This window comes from Eufriesea mexicana, unplaced genomic scaffold, assembly GCF_001483705.2.
Source record: "Eufriesea mexicana isolate 0111107269 unplaced genomic scaffold, ASM148370v2 scaffold2824, whole genome shotgun sequence".
NCBI classification, from domain to species: Eukaryota; Metazoa; Arthropoda; class Insecta; order Hymenoptera; family Apidae; genus Eufriesea; species Eufriesea mexicana.
In genome coordinates, this window is record NW_016910878.1 from 220,734 (window position 1) to 239,375 (window position 18,642).

General features: G+C 37.7%; 1 protein-coding gene across 1 annotated transcript in view; it reads left to right on the forward strand.

Annotated features, from left to right (window-relative positions):
• iav (transient receptor potential cation channel subfamily V iav) overlaps window positions 1–18,642 on the forward strand; it is a 72,735-nt gene that overhangs the window by 41,040 nt on the left and 13,053 nt on the right. The window contains exons 6-10 of the mRNA XM_017904161.1: window positions 3,877–4,093; window positions 11,516–11,677; window positions 12,627–12,824; window positions 14,319–14,428; window positions 17,507–17,850. Of these exons, the coding sequence (XP_017759650.1) occupies window positions 3,877–4,093; window positions 11,516–11,677; window positions 12,627–12,824; window positions 14,319–14,428; window positions 17,507–17,850 (1,031 nt within the window). The remainder of the gene's footprint in view (window positions 1–3,876; window positions 4,094–11,515; window positions 11,678–12,626; window positions 12,825–14,318; window positions 14,429–17,506; window positions 17,851–18,642) is intronic.

Below are 18,642 nucleotides of genomic sequence, written 5' to 3' on the forward strand. Positions count from 1 at the left end.
CCAGAAAGCACGTGACTTATAGAAGCTTTCGTGATACAGGAGAGTCATAAAATCGCTCAGGCGTCCAAGTTACACGTTCCAGCTTTTGAAACTTAAGTCAAGAGTGCATGAAATACTCCCCAGCCGTGATTAAATCTCTCTGGAAAAATGTGAGATCGTTGCATGCGAACACTTGGTGTCACTACATCGATCAGTGTCGTTGATGCTTTAATTTACAACGCTGTGTTCAGTTGTTACACCAAACTTAGCCCTTTGGCAGAGGATTGCCCTGCGTGGCTTGGCAGCACAGTCGTACATACAAATTACACTGAGGGTTGCATTTATTCTGTTAAGGAGTTATAACGCGGAGGAATAGTAGTCAGTGGAAACGGTGGAAAAACTGTATAGATCTTTATTAACACTAGATTTACGGGCGCTATCTGTATACCTATTTCTATGAACACCTGTCAAATTGACAGGTAAAGTTTTAAATTAGTTTAATTTAAAAACAATTATATATTAGATTAACAGTCTTAATATAAGTTAACTAAATCTGTTACCATGGTATAATTGGAGCAACCCTTTCGTCAAATTGACGGGTTCCGTAAATCTAGTGTTAAATGGGTGAACGGTTAGAACTGACCTGTTTAGGGCCACACAGGTCACAAGACGTTTCCAGAAAATGGGATACAAAAGACAAAAGACAAAATGCAGGGTAAGGGATCGTCCCCCATATCGCTATGATGTAGGGTTTATTTTACTATTTAGTTTTTACTACAACATATTCTTTCACCAACCCGAAGCAATATACACGAGTTCGTAAACTGTCAATTAACAAGTTGTCAATGTAACGAAACAACGTGAGATTAGCTCCTCGAAAGTTAGCTCCATCTCAGAGTGTCGTTCTTAGGGATACAGAATTAACTCGATGAAACATTGAATTATTTGTCATTGTATTACGTATTATATCACGAGTATGTTCCTTTCCTCTCGTTCCGAGTGCCTCAGGAATTTCCGCCTTTTTTCACAACGATCTGTGTGTGGATATTTCATAACAGCTCGAGTAATTTGAATGAACCGCGTATCGCTGCATTCCCGACTCGAAAACACTCGCTGCATATCGATGCGAAGTTATGTAACTTATTAGTAATCACCGGTATTAAAACAAGCCACGTCGCTTATCAAGCTTCCCGATCGATAAACACGGTCTGGGTAAATATCTTAATTAAACACCGTCAGCCAGTTTCCACGTTGTGCCCTGAAGATCTGTTCGTTGTTCTCTCCTTATCTTTATTCGCGGAGAATGCCGGTACAGTTTCACGAGGTAGACCCGTATAAAAGGTACTCTGCGTAAAAATATAACGCGTCTATTTATCGCGAACGAAAGGGTGCATTAAAGGGAACCGCAGACTGATTTATCTCGAAATCTCAGTCAGTACCCGCCGAGAGGCTGCCACTCGGCATCTTTTATTAGTGCCTTTTATAGCGTCGTTAATAGTACAGGATGGAAATTTCTGACGAGACCCTATCTTTCCTATAAATTCTTCGTTAGCGTGCATTTTAAAGCCTCGGAAAGGAGATCTCGAGTGTCAGGAGTCTCTGATCCTGCGCCCGGGCTCGCGATGTAGCCAACTGTTTAGGTCCAATGCATTCTGTCGTGTGACACCGCACGGTTGTTCCTCGACGGCTATTATTCGCTTCTCTGAATGTCCCCGTGTCCACGAATGTCCCAGCGATATGCAAAAAACTCAGCAAGGTGAATTTTCGCCTGCCACGAGTCCGTGAGCCATGGCGATGGGTCTGCCCGCTTGTCTGCGCCTACTCAAATAATTCAGCGGACCTCTGAAATGCGCGGCAAACGAATGACAATATTCGCTCGTTTGCATCGAGTTTTGAACAACGCGTTATATTTTTCTACTGCTTCTTCTTTTTTCACAGCCTCCTTTCCGTATTATATTTTTCATCGTTATTTTAGACACATGGTTGAACGTATGAAACACTCTTTGGAAGTGTGACTTATCGTTATATAGGGCAATATCGCGCTTAAATTGTGGTCTCTTATTCGTCGTTATTAATTAAGCACCATTAAGGACCAAGCATATGACGACTTTCAATTTTTGGGAATTAAATCGATTTTTCTTAGTAATTATAATAATTTTTATTTCTTTTTAATTTAGCATCGTAATTACAAAGTTACGAAATTTTGAATTATAATAGGGTAACAGTGTTAGGGAAGAAGAAATTTCCTGCACTCAGCATATGTCGAATATTAAGTGATGATTACTAGTTTAAAATTAAAATTGGACACCCCAAAAGAGAATAGTATCATGTGGATACCGTGACTTATCGTTAAATATGACAATATCACACTTAAATTGTGTCCTACTGTTCGTCCTTAATAATTAAGGATCATTAAGGACCAAGCATTAAAATATGGTGATTATTAATTCTTGGAAATTAAATCGATTTTTTAAAATAATTATAATAATTTTTATTTATTTCCAATTTAGCATCGTAATTACAAAATTACGAAATTTTGGATTATAATAGGGTAACTGTGTTAAAGAAGAAGAAATTTTCTGCACTCCGCGTATATCGAATATTAAATGATGATTACTAGTCTAAAATTGAAATTGGGCACCCCTTAATTTCTGCAATAAGGAAATATGGATCAATCATTATCGCACATCACCGGACTAACCGAGATCAATCCTTCCATAGGATTAATTCGTCGCATAAATCAGCATTGGAAGAAGTTGGGGACCCGAGGACCAACCCTAATCCCCGAAATCTGACATAATAAAATCCCTAAATCATTCTGAAAAGAGATAGAGTCACGTGGAGATTAGTTGAACCCAAATATCAACCATTTGAAATATACTCCCCTATAAGCCTGAGCCGAAAAAACCGCATTCGGTATGCAGCAACCTAATATCGCAGGCCATGTTAGGAATGAAAGGGCTTCCAGGAACAAATTCGTCGACAGATTCCATAACCCCGTACCTACAATCGAATCCTCTGTATAATCAAAGCTATGAAACTCTTCCAATCGCGGTGCAGCAATCCGGTTAACCCGGTCTTCTTCGATGAACGTTAAACCTGGCACTTTAACATCTGACGCCAGCTTTGCGCGATGACACTGCGTTGCATCGATCGGGTAAGCTATTATCTCTGGCAAAACGACTGCACCAGCAACTCTCTATCCCTCTTCTCCCTGACCCATCAGCCAGTTTGCGTTTATGCAGAAGGTCGCGCTGATTGAAGTCTGCGAACCGATGTCGCAGCTAAATCTGGTCATCAACGTGTCTCGATACATCTATAGAGATAGACGGACAAGTGCATATTACTCGTTTGTCATAGATGGTCGCTTGATTCCGTGGACATCCTACTCTGATCACTGTCTCATAAAGTTCCTCGATCAAAAAGCCTGTCTTTCCAGGTCAATCTTCCCTTTCTCCTGTCAGGGTGACTCCCTCGCGTTGCGGGCCTTTTTGTCCAGGCCCTTTGACGTCATTGCTGTCGGATATCGAAGGGCGAGCCTAGGTTGATGGTGACCACGCACTTAACGGTTGATTGAGAGGTCGACACATCCGTGCAACACTTCCCAGACTTTCCCAAGCTTCCATTGCCAAGTGGTTACCGTAAACCCAGGCCTGCCTAGCTTTTATAGGCTAAGAGACACTTAGCTAATATTCCCACTCTCACAGCTAATTTACGTGATACAATTTTCCGATTGGTCCAGTGAACTCGATCGATGATAACTGAAAGCAACATCCTCATAATGCCACACCTTCTGACCCTGAACACCCTACTGTCATGCAGACTGTTAGCATCGAATAGACACGCATGAACGTTGCAGTGCACGTTATTATTAATTTTGTCTTTCTATGGTTTCAGGGCCATCCGACTGACGGGACCATTCGTCACCATGGTTTACAGCATGATAACAGGAGACATGCTGACCTTCGGGATAATCTACATGGTGGTGCTGTTCGGCTTCTGCCAGTCGTTCTACTTTTTGTACAAAGGCTTCCCGGGAGTGAAATCATCCCTCTACAGTTCCTATCACTCGACCTGGATGGCACTGTTTCAGATAACCCTCGGCGATTATAACGTAAGCCTCCCTCGTTCCCTATAAATCAGCGTTTTATTGTCGCGGTTATGTCCTACTATCGCCGTGTGTTCACGTGCACACGTTCGCCGCGCATGCACGCCTGCTTTTTCCTACCACCCTTTCACGACCACGAACCCACGCGTTGCTTTCGAATGGAACGCTCGTTGTGGGCTAACAATAAGGATCTATACACAGGGCGGGTCAAGTAAAGCGTTACACACCGTTCTGTGAGAAACTGCCGCTGATATTGACTTTCATTTTTCTTTTCATTTTCGTTTAAATAGAATAGGGATGCTGAATTTCACTTGACATGTCTTTTCCAATTTTTTAAAAAATATTTACTTATTATTCTTATTTTTGATTAGTTTGAAATCCTGGAGAGTACTCTGGTCTTTGGAGTGTGTTAAAATGTAATGGAATATTTTACCTTCACCAACCTTTGTTACAGACGTTACGCGTGTAATGGATATCACTGACAGGTTGTCCAAAATTTTCTGGAGTTTCTGAGTGTTTTTGTTGAACATTGCTCAACGTGCAATCGATATCACACGTATCGGAGGTAGGGAACTGTTTAGACCAGCTTGGCCTCTGTCGTGGAAAATATTCGGAGCTGAGGGGGTTAGTTTCCGTGGAGTCGTTTAGTTTCGTTAAACTTCTCGATTGGATTTATCGATAGGTAAAGGAGAACGAAACGTGTTGAATCGATTGCAGCGGAATATTGTAGACACGAGGAGCAATCGGTGTTCCGAGCGTCCGTGGCTTACAGAAGGTCTCGTTTCGAGAAAATGGGAGATGGAACCGTACAAGGTACTATATATCATGTAACTATACGACTATTCCATCTTTTTACCCTTTTGCCTCCTAATTTTTCCCCTATGTCACACACGTATTATTTTATTTCTAGTTAGACCACACTTTCCTAACTGCAAGCACGCCTAAAACTGCAACTACAATGCTCGTTATCTTTACAGTAAGTGCCGAAAACATAGTCCAAGTGTATCGTTTTTTAATACTGCTACTCTCAACTTGGAGAAGTTCTAACAAAGAAAATTGCGACTTGCTTTGGCCCAATGGTACCTCAGGTGATGATTACCTTAATTTAACCCTTTACACCCAAGAGCCTGTTCTCTATGGGAAAGTAGCAATTCGAAGCTTCTCTGCCATAAAATTAATAATATCATCCACGATAACGTGGAAGGATACAGGACTCTTTTATCGCGTTATTTGAAATTTAACATCCGTTACTGACCTTTGTATTTCTCCTAGGTGGTGACTCTCCAGTGCCAGCGAAGAACTCCAAGACCCTTGCTATCAAAGAGCACTGCGACAATCGTTATTGTAATCACACGAAGGTTCAATCAAGAGGTTTTTATTCCCCTATATAATATCTCGGCTGATATAAAGGGAAGTGACGTTTCAAAGGCGCAGAAAGGACTTTTGAAATGTTTGACGTTCTGAGTCGTTGCCCGTTGAGGACAGATAAAGACTCGTTTGCAATTTTTCTCTGAAAAGTCGCGCGGATTGTTACGAAGCTCTATGTATATACTCGAGCCGCGTTTTTGAATGGGAAGGAAAAAGTTGAATGTTGAGAAGGATCGGGCAATTTCGTAAATCGTGCCAGCATGTCAATGGAGAGCGCAACTCCCCAGCGGCGTTCCCGCTGGTTTTTTCGTCGGTTTCCGCGGAAGGGTTAAGAATTTAAACGCTGCTCGTAAATCAGTTTCAATCAGGAGTACTTGCCATTCGTGTTTTTGTGGCTAAACGCGGCCCGTTTCTGATCGCTGCAGACCGAGTTGTTAGCGCGACGGAATTTTTCTTCCTGTCTTTTTTCAAGTAAATCGTTCCAGCCGTTGTCTGCCTCGATCACGAGTTTAATGGAAGATATAATTGGTCGTTATAAGAATTCTATTCGCTGTTTAGTTCTTGTCCTTGGTTCGACAATTTGGTTGCCGAGGGGTATAATGAGCGAAAGGTTGGCAGTAGTAACGAGGTAAATGTTAGGTTGCTATTGTTCTTCGTTAAACGTGGGTTTTCATTGCTAGATATTTATGTTTAACCTCTTTATTTGGTTCATGTTAATGTTACAATGATTTCAAAGCAGTGATTATAGAGTAGAATAAACCACTATTATCGGTGATATTCGACGAGGTTCTATGTTTTATTGCTGAGGGATTATATGGTGAATAGTTCTCCAACTGATTCTAATTTTTTTTTTACTTATAATAATTATAATTTTGAGAAAACTAAACGTTACATATGTACCAATATCTCTGTAGAAATTAAGTACTGTAGTGACTGTTTTAGTGTTTGTTGTTTGGGATTGTATTTGGAAGTTTGTCTAGGAATTTTGGTTGATGAGATAAAGGGAAAAGGAGGATTAATGAGAGAGATATAATAATTTGTAAGATTATATTTTGAGATTTGTAGTTAACTCGGGTTAAGTGGCTTTGTTATGGAATTTGTTGAACTCGTCTTTTCATTGACTATAATGTAGTATTAAAAAAGGCGTATAGATCTTTGAAAAATTTAAGATCATCTTGATATCTCGTAAAAGATGAACAGAATAGAAACGTTTTTATACAAAATTAGTAGATGAAATATTTCAGATGTTATATCTTTTATTGACTCCCTCTGTATATCTATCAGTGAAAAATTAAGATGCGTGAATCCGGCATAAGGTTAGCTTAACATTTTCACAGTTTATTTTTTCTTTTTTTCAATAGCGAACACAGTAATATAATCTTACAGACTATAATATATGCAAATGTACAAAGGAAGCTAGGTTAAATATAATTTAAAAAATGTGAAATATAGAATCAGCAGTCTCTTTCGGTGGGATCATGTGTCCCAACAGGCCTCATTAGCGATAGAAAAATTCTAAGTAAAACCAGATCTCCCATCAGACATTCAGAAAATTATGTTACGACATATCGTCTCGATATTCGCGAAGGGGTTAAATGTGCAAACATTTCTACGGGCAGTCTGTGTTTTAGCAACTGTAATATCCGTCTCAAGGAAGTGCAAATCTGAACCACATAGTTACACAATGATTAATAAATCAGATAATGCATTTCGACAACATGTACGCGCGATGATTATCGAAACAGGAAAGAAAGCGAAACGAAATCCGATCTCTCGAGCACAAGTATAAATAATAACCCCGTTACTTAATATTATTTCATTTCGAACACCATTAATTTTAATTACCTGGCTGCCCCGCCTGTTACTACATTTTTGAAATAAATACGGATTAGGAAATATAATTATAGCATAATTTCCGAGTAATAAAAAATTAATCAAGATAAACACACGAAAGGATGGAATTTCAGTTTCGAAAAAACAAAATAATTGGATATTACTGGTACATTTCCCAAAGCAAGAGTCCAGATTTATTACGCAACGTAAAACAATCTACCCCAAACGCGCATAATTCCCACGAAACTATCCCGTTCCATCAGATTCGCGAATTACAAACATTTTCAATCCGAATTACATACTTTCACCATCTGCACCGAAACAAAATGTACAGCCAATTTCCGTTTCCCCAACCAGCCCGCGCAGAGCGTTCACCAAACCCCGGAGCCACCGGGGCAAAATGAATTATCAAGGAATTTCTGTTTCCACGTCATTCGTCGAAAACAAAGGCTGAAGTGAGGGTAGGGGAAGGTGAAAAAGGATAAATAAAACGGGCGAATAATTCTTTGATAGCATCGCGACACCGCGAAAGAAGTACACTCTCGTTCCGCAAAAATTCAATCTCTAAGTAGCGGTTCTCAGCCACGATTCAGCCCCGTCGTTCTGATTCGAATCGATGCTCTCTAAACAGCGAATAGGATGGGAAAAAGAGGATCCTGTCCTCCTTCAACGGTTGAGAGCGTTCCACGCGAAAATCCATTTTTAATGCAACGTCCGCGCCGCGTGCAAAACGTCAAGAGTCGCATGGCCACCCTGGCCCACCCTGGCCCACCCTGGCCCACTCGGGGCCACCCCGGGATCGATAGATCGCGAGCCGGCACGCGCTGCGAAAAATTGGCCCGCCTCTCGACGTGGTTTCGTGCGTTTCAATTAATCGAATTTCACCGATGAAATATCAAGACAATTCGAACGCGCGGCACTGTATCCACGGACTAATTGAATTACATTCAACGACCCCACGGTCTGCTAGAAAATAACGCCGTGATTTCCCGAGATTGCGTATTTCTTTCGGGTAATTAACGAATCGATTATGGTCGCCGGGAGAGGGTGAAAGCAGGCTTATTTTTCTCGTGAATAGTTGCGCATGGTGTCGAGGTTTGAAATATTCGAGGATAATGGCGATGCGTGTGTTAGAATTTAGGAAAGTTTGAAGTTCCAGGCTTCTATCTGGATTTCTGGAAGTTGGTATTATATATAAATATTTGGACAAAGTTGTTGCGAGGCTTGTTTTTCCTGCGGATCGTTTGATTAGGATGGATTGACTGCTGAGTTTTCGAGTTTTTTATGGGAGTTGTGATGGGAGAATTTGTTCGTGGGAGTTGTGAATATGTAAATGAAGACGAGGTAATTCGAGGAAATTGTTGAGGAGTGAATCGATTAAAGTTTTATTTTTTCTGTGCAATGTTTGCTCCTTATTGAGATAGTTGCGCATGGATGGATTGGGTGTTGAGCTTTGAAACGTTAGGGGATTATATAGACGTGTGTTGAAATTCTAGGATTTTGTAGAGATTCGCGGATGTTGCGAATAAATAAATAAAAGTAAAGTATTTTGGGGAAAATTTGATAAGCATTGAAATTGATATTACTTAAATAATGTGGAAATGCTTGGGTCTGGATTGGAGAATCGTTGTATGAAAATATATCAGCAGAATATGTTCTCCAATTAAGAGTTAAATATCGACTTTTTCGTTTCTCTAAATACTTTTTGAAGCGGAGAATTTCATGTTTGGTTATAGTTTTATACAAACTCGATCAGAATATTCAATTATTTGCGCTCACTGTGATGCAAAGTGAATGATGCAAAGTCAATCTTTTTCACGTGGTTAATAGGATTAAAAAGTAAAAAGATTTACTAGTTTCGCAATATTCATTTTCGAAATTTTCATTAATATTCTATTTGAATCTCTTTCAAATGGTTCAACTAAATCGCACATTTCCTTAAACGTAACTGTTTTATTTGTATATAAATTGAATTTTTATAACATCAAACAACACTCGAGAATCTTAAATATATTAATTTATCTAAAAGGATAAAAATTTGCGTAGATGATTTAAGAGAACGAATTAAATTAACTTGTATGGATATCAGCAATGTCATAACAGCTTCGAAGAAACGTATGGTTTAGTAGGAAAATTCAAATATCTTCTATTTTAATTTTAATTTTTCGCATACTTCACTTGAATAGCTTTATTCGCTGAAAGAATGAATTTTTAAAAAAATAATACCTACAGTACTGTCCAAAAAATATTATCGCTTTATTTCTTCTACATAATCTCGGATGTGAAAGAAACACGAAATTTTGTGAAAATAGGCGCTATAAATAAGAACAAAATTATTCCTTTATCGTTGCTTGTCGCTTCTAATTAACGGTATTAATATCGCTAAATTAATTAAATATTTTTTATAATACTCACTTGATGTTTCCATCATTTTCCAGCGTTATAATAACACATGCACCCTCTGCGAATTGCACGCCTCACTCTGCACATCCGGCCGCCACGTCGCTCCAACTGACACGTGGATGTGTCTTCGATAAATCCGAGGGCGAGATACGCTCGATCTCGAACAGAAACGGATCAACGCTTTGCCCCTGCATGTAAATAACCCGTAGCCAGCTAAACCATCAGCCGGGTAATAATCGTTGAATAAAATTCCCGGTAACGGTAAGTGTAAATTCCCCTCGAAACCGGCATTTTTTCGCTCCATGGATCGCGACTGCACGCATGAATCTTGAAATTCAATCACGGATCGCGAGTTCCTGTTTGCGCGAGCGCCGTTACATTTTCCTATCCGCTACCCCATTTTCGCTTCCGATAACCCCCTTTTCCTACATCGCTTCCCCTATTCTATTCGACTCATTTTTTCCTCCATTTCATTAATTTTTTCTCCTCTATCTTCGTTACAGAACGGAATTAAAGATCTATCGTGACGCAAAAGGATCATCGCGAGCACCGTCGACCGATAAGCTTTATAGAACACGGATTATCCGCTAAAAGTCGCTGGGTTTCACTGTTCGTCGTCACAATTGGTCGAAACACGTCTGCAACGTTCATACTCTCAGCACTAGATGGAATCAAAGAGGTTCTAGGTTGCATGCAAGTCCACGATGAATGCTCCGTTTCCTATAAATACAAATTCCTTACCTGCATGTAATATATTCCTGGGTCTAAGGCCCAGCCCTGCTAGGTAGCCTTACTGACGAATCCACTTGCAGGTCCCAGGATTAAACGCACCCTTTTCCTTTCGTGCTTACTGACTGCTATTTGATCGAAGAGATGCTATGCCAACACTGAAGACACAACTAGAAGACTTAAAGGGATATTCTTGTAATCCGTCTAATAAAAATCGATTTCTTTCGGATTTTTTTCTAAGGAAATCATGATGAATTTTGGTATGCAGTTTCCGTGCTCAGATTTATTTATGCTTAAAGAATATTTCCAATTTAGTTTTTGTTAAGGAAATTTTTGAAAATTGTGGAAATTATATGGCTTAGAGTAAGTTAAGTGTTTAAAAACGGGCTCGGGTGGCAGACATGATTCCGGTCCATGTGATTATCCGAATGAGAGAACCAAAAAGCATCATAATTAGTATGAATGCGACTATAACACGAACAAACGAAGTAGCAAAATTTCGAGAATTATAAAAATGGCAGCCTTTTGAAATTTAAATATCGATTTCCTTTGTGCTTTTCGTCTTTTGAGCGCTAAACAAAAATAGAAAAAAAATCAGATTTTCAAATCCGTGGTTCACGCGATAAAGGTAAATCCGATGAAGATCTCCTCGAAATTTCAAGTTAATCGGTCAGTTAAAACCCTAGATATTCAGTCAGCTAGTTCAAAAAATATGGTTTCGAGGAAAACGCGTTTGAAGCTTTTGTTACTCGTTGTACAATCTACAACTTTGCTAATTTTACGAATTCGAACAAATCCTTTTACGTGGAAATTTTCAGAAGCATATACTCTGAGAAAATGTAAAAAAAAAATTTTTTTTTTAAACCGGATTACAAGAATACTCTTTTAAAATTGGATACCCCTCACACGTTGAGTTAAACACGCAAAGTTGCAGAGGAACCAGATTTTCTCTGGAAAATTCATGGTCGTGGTATTTTTTCCCGTGACACGATTATGTTTGTCGTCTAGCTTTCTGCGTTTTCGAATTCCATTTAATCGATAATGCCGAGGAAATGATACCCATAACGAGGAAAAAATTGCAATTGTTCGTTGCAGTACGCGGACCTCAGTCACACTACCTACCCAAACCTGTCGAAGATGGTGTTCGCCATATTCATGGTGCTGGTCCCCATACTGCTGCTGAACATGCTGATCGCTATGATGGGCAACACTTACGCGCACGTGATCGAGCAGAGCGAGAAGGAATGGGTGAAGCAAGTAAATATTTGTACAACGATGTAATTAACTGGTGATTTCGCGGATTAACGTGTTACATTGTTTGCCATTCTTTGAACGCTGTATCACGGAGTCGCGTGGAATTGCAGCTGCGGGGGTGGGATTAAACGTCGTTTAATTTCAGCTGTTGACTCGGAGTTTGGTGGATCGCGTTTAGATATTGTTGTGTAAATATTTGCTGGAACGATGTATAGAGAATATAATTAGGAGGATCGGTGGTTGGAGAAATTGTCATTGTAGAGTAACTTTCACGTGGAATGTTGAAAATTTAGATGAAAGAATTTTGGAGGTAGTCCATTTTTTTATTCTTTTATTTTGGTATTAAGAATCGCGTGTAATTTTTGGGTTTTTAAACAGCAAAGAATTGAGTTTCGATAGAACTAATTAGAGTTTGGCTTCTGTATGGATTACGCGTAAGTAGAATTCAATTTAATTAACCATTGTAGGTATTCTAGAATCTTAATATTGTTTCTAGGAAATAGAGTTTAAAATTACGTTGATCTTTTGTTTTAGAACAAAATAATGTCCTCGCCAGATCTGAAATTCTGTGAAAATGATAACGAAGAAAATTCGTAACTCCTAGAAATATGTTTTGTAAAAGGATAATTGCATCTTCTGATCTAAATTATAAATCAGAATACTACTATTTGCTACATAGGAAGATAGTTTTATTTATTGTTATATGCTATTAAATTATAATAGTATATCCACAAACGAATAAAATATAGTTTTTTAATTATGGGAACGTAATTTCCAAATTCTCGCGTTATTATAGAGGATTAACAAAGAATTTAATAAAAATTTGAATTGTTATTTTGGACGTGTTCGATAGGTTTTTAATTTATCAATAAATCGCGATGAGATATTTTAGGGAGAGGTTTTTGATATTAAAGAATTTTAAAGAGAGTAGATAATGGTCAACTGGTTGCAGTGGGCGAAAATCGTGGTCTCCTTGGAGCGTGCCGTGTCGCAGAAAGATGCGCAGAATTATTTGCAAGAATATAGCATTAAACTGGGACCTGGAGATGACCCGAACAACCCTGCCTCGGAGCAGCGAGGAGTTCTGGTTATTAAAAGTAAATCGAAAACCAAGGCGAAGCAACGCAAAGGCGCGGTGGCTAATTGGAAGGTAATGTATCTCTCTCTTTCGTTTCTCTTCTTTGTCCATGTGCATATCTAATTGTCATTGACTCGTTACGAATGTAGGACGATTTTTAACAAACTGCTTTGTGTATCAGGGTGTCATCAATTGTTTACGTAATTAAATTATCTGTGAACACGTATATGAGTACTTTTGAACTTGGCTTGGTTAAGTACTACTTGTATCTCATAGAGGTTAGAATGAAAGAACGAAGCTGAGATTATTTGTAAATTAAATTGTTTAATAATTTTTAAATAAATTTATTAATATTTCAATAAATTTACTTATATTTTGATGAATTTATTTACTTTTTAATAAATAAGGGAGAATATTTTTGTAAGTGGCTCTGATAGGTTGAAATTTGAAATATTCTAGTAGAGACCTCTAATGCGCGAACATGGTGGTAGTAGTGTGTCAAGTGTTAGTCGTGTCACGTTGATATTAGTACAAAAAGGCGTACATAAAAATATTCGAAATTAGATAGTGTTAAAATTATTCAGATAAATATAACCTTAATTTGTAAACTGTTGTAGGTAATTAATATTTGGAATGTTTTCCGTAGACGTTTTCAATAAATAGATGTAGAGATTTTATATTAGGTATTAAGAAGCACGCGAACCCCGTAGAGGTTAGATTAAGAAACGAGGTTAAGATTGTAAATTAAATTATTCAACTTATTTCGATAGTTCATGTTTGCAATTGAAAGATATGAGTATAGTATGATAGAAATTATGGTTAGTTACTCAAGGACGAGTATTTAGGGTAAATTAAGATTTCTGTACGGGTGTTGTCCGTAATTATTTACATATTCGAATATTCTTTCTTTGTATATATATTTTTTCTCGCAAGTATAGGTTATACGTTTTAATAGTAATTTCCAGTAGATCCTAGTGAATTTTGCATCCACTCGACAATCTTCTTATTCAAAATAAACAGATTGCCGATAATATAACCTTATTGGTTTTTGTCGTTCGCGTGTAACCAATAGCCAATTTCTGGAGTAACAACATTTCCTTCATACTCACCTATAGAGTGACCTATGCTAGAGATAAGTGCTGGTTAACGAGGTTGTACATGCTTTCATCGGTGTAACAATATAAATACGTCGGTCTAAGTTACCTTATCACTGCTCTCAGCATTTATTTATTTTCTTTTTTATAAAAATTGAAACATTAATTGATTTATTCAAAGGTTTCTCGTCCAAGTTATAAGTGCGCCATGCGATACTTATATTTGCGGGAACTAAAGCCCGGGTAATTGAAATTTAATTCGCCTGTATTAATTTTCAACTTCGTAACTGAAGGGGATTCTGATTAAAAACCTACCTTGTTAGCTGGGTAATGGGCTGAAATAATAATAGGTAATTTCCTACTTTTTTGTTTAAATACGCGTGAATTAAGAATTAATAATAACTAAAATTGTTATCTACCATCGCGAAATTATAATTTACTCATCTTCAATTTTCGTATCTTTTGTTTACAGCGCGTGGGCAAGGTGACCATAAACGAGTTGAAGAAACGAGGTATAACAGGCGAGGAGTTGCGACGAGTTATGTGGGGTCGAGCTTCTTTTTCCACGCCTGTTAGAGTAAGGTAATAACCAACGTACTAAATCCCATACGTTGATTAAAAAGGAGCTCGTAAATTTGCATCAGGATCGTTAATTGACTCGTTAACGACGATCCAAGGGGGCGTGTGATACCGTGTAGATTGTATCTGGTTAATGAAACGCGATACAATTGACCTTGGACTTGCTCGTGTTAATATGCAAGGCATCAAGGTTACGGAACCCGATATTAACGCCGGGATATGCGTTGCATTCGATACTGACAATATTGGGGGTGTGACACGTGATTCAGCAAACTATGATCTCGCAGGGCGTGATATTGGCGACCACGATGCTCCACGAACCCATCACTGTGAATCCTGCTGTCATGCTATCTCACCCTAAAGACTCTGGAATTTGCAGCAATCCGTGCTAATGATTCTGGTACCATAGCAGACAATATTTGGAATTTGGACTCTATGCGAGCAAATACCGTGGATTTTCATTAGTTTGACTGGGTCTATAAAGTCTTTGTAATTTGAAGATCATTGTCGAATGCTGTATGGATCATGGGATTCGATAACAGAGGTTTCTTGGATTGTAAAGTATGTAGATGTCTATTACTATCGTGAATTTGGTACTCTAATCTCAGTATAAATGTTAAAATTGACTTGAAAATGAATATTATCGCAGTTAGAAAATTTATTATTGGAATATGCAAATATCCTTTGAGCTAAAGTACTCTGTACTGGAAATTTCTGATATTACAGAACATAGTATCCAACGTTGTCGTAGCGCTGCCATCGTCCACGTAGAATTCACAGGATCGCAGAACTTGGGTCATACAATTGCACGATCAAGAGACTAAACAGAGGAGACATCAGAGGCATAGTTCTCGTGTATAGGACTTGTGAGCTCACAGGATTCAATACTCCATGTCTCGAGAACCATTGACCCTGATATTCAGAGTTCTAGGAGACACTGGTGTGGGTACTCGAAAGATTATAGAATGGAGATACTTGGACACGACGAGTCCAGCTGATCCAAAACCCTCCACTACTCTTAGAGCCTTAATACTTTAATTCCATTGTCTGAGAGTACAACAGATCCTGGATCTTCAGCACCGAAAATCATTCAATGTGTAGGTTGTTCCAGATTCTCTGACATCAGGATTTATGACCTATGATCCTATTTCTGCATAGTGATCATACCTTATAGCTTCATCGATACCTGGTATGGTGCCTTATAATCCTATCAGTGCCTAGTATCGTACCTTATGACTTTTTGATGCCTATCTTTGTTATTCAATATTCTGTTACGCTATCACCATAATCCGGTATTTCATTGTGTGTGGCCACAGTCATCCATCGTATTCTGTGATCTCTTCTGTGTCCAATATACTAGGCAATGAACTCTTTAGAACCTAGCATAGCATCTCTGAATCTCCTAGTATTCGATATTGTGCTTTATGATCTCTTGCATTCCGACGTTATATTTTCCTAGTCTTATCTCTGTCTAGATCTATTTCTGTACTCTCTGACCATACATGTCAGCATTGTCGTTCTTTATGAGCATACTGATTACAGAAAGAGATGCCAGAGTGAATCATAGGAGACCACAATTCCATTTAATCTTCTTATCTGGTTTCGAATGGCAGATTTTGATTGATATCAATGTATTACAAAGTTCAAGGACCAATTAGGCGTTTAAATAGCTTCAAAACTCAACCTTACTGACACTTATTACCATGTGTATATATATTGGTCGATATTTGTATTTGATGCTCGAACTTTCAAAACTACCGAGCATAAATGATCAGACGAAACGACTTCAGATGCTTTTAATGCTCGAGAGGTATTAAAGCTTGAATGCTCGAAACTTTGCTTTACAGGATATATTACGTGATATAATGCCAAAAGTTTAAATAAAATCGTATGGAAGTTTAAATAAAATCCGGTTCTAATCCTTTTACAATAGATGTCAGTATTTCTGAAAATTGTTATGTATGGTGGAATTCATATTTAGTCCATTCAATTTTAATCAAAATCATTAGTGCTATTTCTAATTTAAATATTCAAATAAATCTTAAACGATGTTTAGGAATTAAATAATTGGGATAAAATCATTCTTCGAGTTATTTTTCGAAGGCTTTAGCCGATTCTTTTATTTCCGATATTCTGTCAGTTAAAATAATGGATTTCCTTGAAACTAGAAAACATATGTGTCCCTGGACGTCGCGAACATAAATTTTAAATCGTTAACCTTGTATGAATGATTCAGAGCATACCGCGATAGCACTTTTCATCGCTGAGTAATTGCCTCAAGTTCGATTTTTCGTTTACAGTTTTACCGATATTAACTCCTTCGATATCTTAAAAACTTTAGTTGGAAAGAAATTTGTATGTAAAATAGGTTGTCATATGTCAGTATAATAAATTAATTTTATAAATAAAACAACAAATCTCGTTTTACACGATTTTGCAATGGAGTTTGTTTTATTTATATTAATATATCGAATCACAAAAAATTCCTAATTTATGTATCATTCGTTATGGTTGTTTATTATACAAATAATTAATTGTCAAGAAACCTCTTCGTATCTAATATCTACATTTAATATCTATATTATCTAAAATTAAATGTGTTTTCGTCACACTTCTGAAATTTTTCAAAATACTTGTTGATATAACATTAGATTTATTGTCTTCCACAAAACTTGCAAAGTTCCAATCATTTATCTATTTTTAAAACCTTATCTCTTCTGACCCTCGTCTTTTATTTTATCTTTGTGAAAGATTCTTTCCCTTGCCTGGTCTTCTGACATTTCGTGATCATTAATCATCGAACAGAAGGAAGGACTGATCTATGAATTTTACATTCTTTTCGATATCTCAGTTTCATCTTTGATAAACAATATTTTAATATACAACTAACTACCACATTTAATAGTCTATAAGAAGCAATTTATGGGAGAAAATAATTTACAAATCTAAATCTTCAATTCGTATAATATATTCTGTAATAATAATATACTAATGATATTTGTAAACTATTTTCGATAAATTTTAATATTATTGTGTAATATATTATACAAAATATATTATATAAAGATCATTTCTGCACAGTCCAAACGTAGCGGAGCCTCAAGTTTCCGTGGTGACCGCCGGTTTTGGGGACGCGTTGACCGCAGCGTTGGACGTGATGGCGTTTGCCCACGATCTCGACTTGGCCACTGCCACGGAAGGAATTCCATCCAACATCGACTCGAAGCAGTCCAAGTCGAAGACTACCGACAAGGACCAAACGAAATTGACAGCGAATAATCAGGAGAAATTGACGATAGGCGTTCAGCCGCAGCAGAAACCCTCTATGGAAAATGCAGATCACTTGGCGAACGATCCTGAGGATATCAACAAGATATCCAGCGAACCTAAGACCGTTCACGAGCTTAATATGAAGAACGCCAGTCGTAAGTACTTGCATTGATTAAAAAGTAATCTCGAAGAATATTGTTATCTTTGAGAATTCGAATGTTTTATTTATATTTTATTTTTGGCGTGAAAGAGACATTTAATTTTATTTGTAGGATAAATGAAGCTTCCTTTCTGCGATCTGATATGAAAAATTTACGAGCTAGACTTGGTTAACGAGAAATGTTTCGACTTGAATCGAACGAAGAATGCTTCTCTTTCCGAATTTAAGAGATTTGAAATTGCTTAAATTCGTTTTTCGAGTAATTATTTCGCTATATCTTTAAATCGTTGTGATTACAAATATTCTTTGATCGATCTCCACGTGTCTTCTAAATTTTTTAGAATCTGGAATATACCTTGTCTTCGAGGCTAAATGGAACAGAAGTGGACTGAAGGTCCTAAGTGCCGATGAATGAATTTTGGAATAGACCTTATTTGTGTTATTCGATGAAACAAACAGAGTAACAGGATCAAGTTTCAAACTCGATCTTAACCATTAAAGAGTAATATCGAGGGCGTAGAATAATTACAAAGAGAATTCGAGAACGCATATAGCCGAACAGGCTGAAGTTCGAATATAAATGTTCCAAGTTTCTGTTCACGTTATTATCGAGTCTCGTGAGCTCGTTAAGTGGAAGCTCGGTCAATTAAATCTTGCAAATTCTTCGCTGGATACCTATCATTATGCCCGTATAATGATCCGTATACTTTAAAATATGAACACTCGCGATCTAATAGCGTCTCGGTTTGGAAAGCTGCAAGTTTCGATCTCGATCGAGATAATCTGG